We start from the raw sequence: 3,721 nt of genomic DNA on the forward strand, positions 1-3,721 counted from the left end.
AGAGTCCTGACCCTCAGCGTACTCACTCTGACATTGTGAGGATGAAGCCCTCCTGGATGCTGAGACATATACTGGGCCAGGTCTGTGTGCTGCACGAAACAGCAGAGAAAGAGAAGAGAGTGAATTCAGTGGTGCTTGGATAGTATCCTAAAGCAGACCATAAACCTGACTGTCAGAAGGTATTACGAAGTTCAGAATTTTTGAGAATAAGGTGCAAAAGGAACATAACCAGGTTTTCTGAGACCTCACTGTTAAAGTCAAACACAGTGTGTCTTTCTAACTGGCTGCTCTTAGAAAGAAGCCTGTTTCTCGGCACAAACAGAGATGCTCATTTTAAACGGCTGGCACTGAACACAACGACACAGGAATTTTTCACCCTCCAAGTGTCCTTGGAGGCAAGTCAAGTACACACACCTTATGATTTCTGTCTACTTATTTGAATATTTTTTCCTTCCAAAAAGACAAAATGAGTTATTCTTTAGTAAGCTTATACACAATTTTAAATATCTTGTGATTTATATCTTTATCGTCAATGAAAAATGTTGGGTTCTGCTCAGATAGTGATTAAAAACAGATTAAAAATAAGTGCAAAAGTTTTATTTAGGAGGCAAACTCAAAATTCTTATTTATTATGGCTGAGGAGGGGAAAAATAGTGGGTAAAGAGGTAGGACTAAAGATGGATGTAAGAATAATAAGGCTTTACTAATCACAATAATGAAAGTTTCCATGATACCTTCCACATTGTAATGAAAGTTTTATCATGCCATAAAATATTAACAGATTCATTATAAGAGCACCAGGCTTTTTCCTCATGTGTTGTAAAATGCTGGAACAACTCACCATGTATTCAAAAACAAACGTCAGTGTCTCTTTGGTGTGGATTATGTCATGTAGGAGCACAACATTGGCATGTTTCAAACCCTTCAGGAGAGAAGCTAGAAAAATTAAACAAAATGTTAAATCAAGCATTGATAATGAAAGTGCTGCTTTAAAGATATCAGGAAGTATTTATTCTTTAAAGACATTTAAAATCAAGCATTCTAGTTTTTTACTGCTGGAAAAAAATCTCTTGTTGAGAGAAAATACTTAAAATTACAAAGGACCTTCATTATTTTAAAACATGGCAAATCATTACATTTATACAACTTGCTGTTCCTATGGGCTAGAGAGGTTGCAAAAAATGTTTCCATTTACCTAATCAATTTCATCAAAGCACTCAGAGAGAGCACTTTGTGAATGCTCTCCTCTGGGAATCTCATCATCCCTGCTTCAGAGCTACAGGAGAGGGAGGCCTGGAGAGATGAAGGCGGTTGGAGGAGCAGGAAATGGAGTGTTCCGTCTTCTAGAGCAGGACTTGGCAACATGTGACCAGTCTCCAAAGTTCCAAGTCCCACAAGGGGCCAACAGAACTGGGGGATGTGATTGGTACCCCTACCCCAGGAATAAGAGTGTGGGGTGAAGAATTATTGAACATAATAGAAAACGGAGAGTATTTCTTAAGATGATGTAAAACTCCGTGGAAAGGAGAAAACGCAAACTTGAAAAGAGGAGAGAGAACCACACTTGGGAAGCCCAGGGAGGTGAAGATGGAGAGGGCTGAGGGCCGTCTCTTGTCTCCTCAATGACAGGTTACTATTAGCTTACTAAATACAGCCTTAAAGGAGAGAAAATACCAAACAAAAGGCCAGGAGTGACTGGGAGGGGGTTGAAAGGCTGTCTTTGAGGGTTCCGGAGATAGCAGGGCCCCTGGCTTCAGGAGGGCGGGGACCAGGGAAGGCACAATAAGGAGATAATGAATTTTAGCATAGGACACGCCTTCATGAAGAAACAGCGTCTTTAAAACGTAAAGGATCAGTTAGTCAGCAGCTGTAGGAAAAACACAACAAAACAAAACAAAATAAAACTTAAAGGAAAGGAAAAGTTAAGTACGAAAACTGAAATCAGTGTTCTGTAGGGCATGCCTGCCTATCGTGAGTCTCCAGCATGACCTCGCTCTTGGTATAGAATTCCGTAAGATTAAAAACAAACAACCTCAAATACTCTCTTAAACTTGGGAAGAAAATTATTTCCTTCGAGAATCTCAACCTATTTTAACGAATCTCTGTTGTTTTGCCCTCCTGACAGCCATTTACCGATCCAGTGGGGACACTTCTATTTTCCTCTGGGGAACCAACCGAACTATCCTGGAAGGGCTGACCCCACCTCATCCCAAGAGTGAGCATGTGACCCAGGACTGGCCAATCAGAGCACAGCAGCCCCCCCTAGCCACAGTGATAGGTTTAGAGACAGGCACAAAACCCAAGCTTGGGCGAGCCCTACTTTGCTGGTGCCATTAGGAAAGAGATGCTTTCTCTTTTACTGTGAAGGCTAAACTTGTGGGATTTAGCCAGGAGTTGCTCGGGTCAGATTACCGACACCTGGTGACAGTGTGCCTGGGAATAAAACAAAGGCAGAGTAAACCAGTGTTAGGTAATGGAGAGACATAGCTTCCTGGTGGCACTGTTTGTGCCTGCAAACCTGTAGGTATCGGGTCTGTGAGCCAGTGAATTTCCTTCTTTACTGAAGCAGTTTGAGCTGACTTAACCACCAAAGGAGCTCTTTCACACCTGTTAACCCTACTTTGCTCTAATGACTAATGCTCTAACTTTTACTTTTTGCCTCCAGAGTCTTTATGGGCTAAATTTATTATTTCACTTTTTACAAATGCATTGCTTTGGAAATGTAATAAACAGTTTCACAGGCATCTGTTTAATCTTCCTATTCTCAGACTGAAGGCTACCCAAGAATAGAGGGAATAACTTTCACTCTTTCTGAGACACCGCCACACCACCTAGTACAACAGTCAGCCAAGAGCAAGCACTTAATTTATTAAACGCATTTATTGAGTGTCTTAAGGGAGAACTGTCTATGGAGCCAGAAGCCCTAATATGAATCCTGGCCCTGTCATTTTCTATCTGAGTAAGGTCTGGAGAGTATCTGAACCCAAGTCTTAATTCACTCCTTATGACAAAAGATACTGTCTTTTCTGACTTTACTTCACAAGGTTGATATGAGGATGGAATCAGATGCCATTCGTGGAATGCTTGGTAAAAGTAAATCATTACACAGATGCAAATTAGAATTAATATCTCTGCCATCAGCTTCTTGTCCCTCCCTTTCACCCTGAACCCCATTAAACTTCCCTCCCAGTCTTAAAATTTTGTTTATGCTATATTTCTGCTAGAGTTTTCAACACCTTCCATAGTTTTTCTTTTCTTTTTTTTTTGAGACAGGGTCTCACTCTGTTGCCCAGGCTGGAGTGCAGTGGCGTCATCATAGCTCACTGCAACCTCAGACTCCTGGGGGTCAAGTGATCCTCCTGCCTTAGCCTCCCAAGTAGCTGGGACTATAGGCATGTGTCACCACACCTGGCTAATTTTTCTAGTTTTTGTAGATACAGAGTCTCACTCCTTCTCAGGCTGATACTCCTGGCCTTAAACGATCCTCCCTCCTCAGCCCCCCAAAGTGCTGGGATTACAGATGTGAGTCACCGGGCCCAGCCAACACCTTCCATATTTGCAGCAATGATTTCTGAGCATCGGCCAAGAATGCTTGTATTTTCTGTGTATTTTTATTTATAAATTATTATATGAATCCCTCTCCACACACACGTCACAAAACATACACCAAAATTAGATCTTAAAAGGATGTGGTAAAGCTAAAATCACTAAGAATATTGTA

The 3,721-nt window shown here is 41.4% G+C and overlaps 1 protein-coding gene across 3 annotated transcripts in view; it reads right to left on the reverse strand.

The window, feature by feature from the left end:
• Positions 1 to 3,721, reverse strand: part of CDK15 (cyclin-dependent kinase 15) — a 100,519-nt gene that overhangs the window by 66,370 nt on the left and 30,428 nt on the right. For all 3 annotated transcript variants that reach the window (XM_012655237.1, XM_012655243.1, XM_012655251.1), the window contains exons 5-6: positions 842 to 936; positions 27 to 89 (exon numbers count right to left, since the gene is read on the reverse strand). In XM_012655237.1, the coding sequence (XP_012510691.1) occupies positions 27 to 89; positions 842 to 936 (158 nt within the window). The remainder of the gene's footprint in view (positions 1 to 26; positions 90 to 841; positions 937 to 3,721) is intronic.

Source organism: Propithecus coquereli, unplaced genomic scaffold (assembly GCF_000956105.1).
Source record: "Propithecus coquereli isolate 6110/MARCELLA unplaced genomic scaffold, Pcoq_1.0 Scaffold113, whole genome shotgun sequence".
NCBI lineage: Eukaryota > Metazoa > Chordata > Mammalia > Primates > Indriidae > Propithecus > Propithecus coquereli.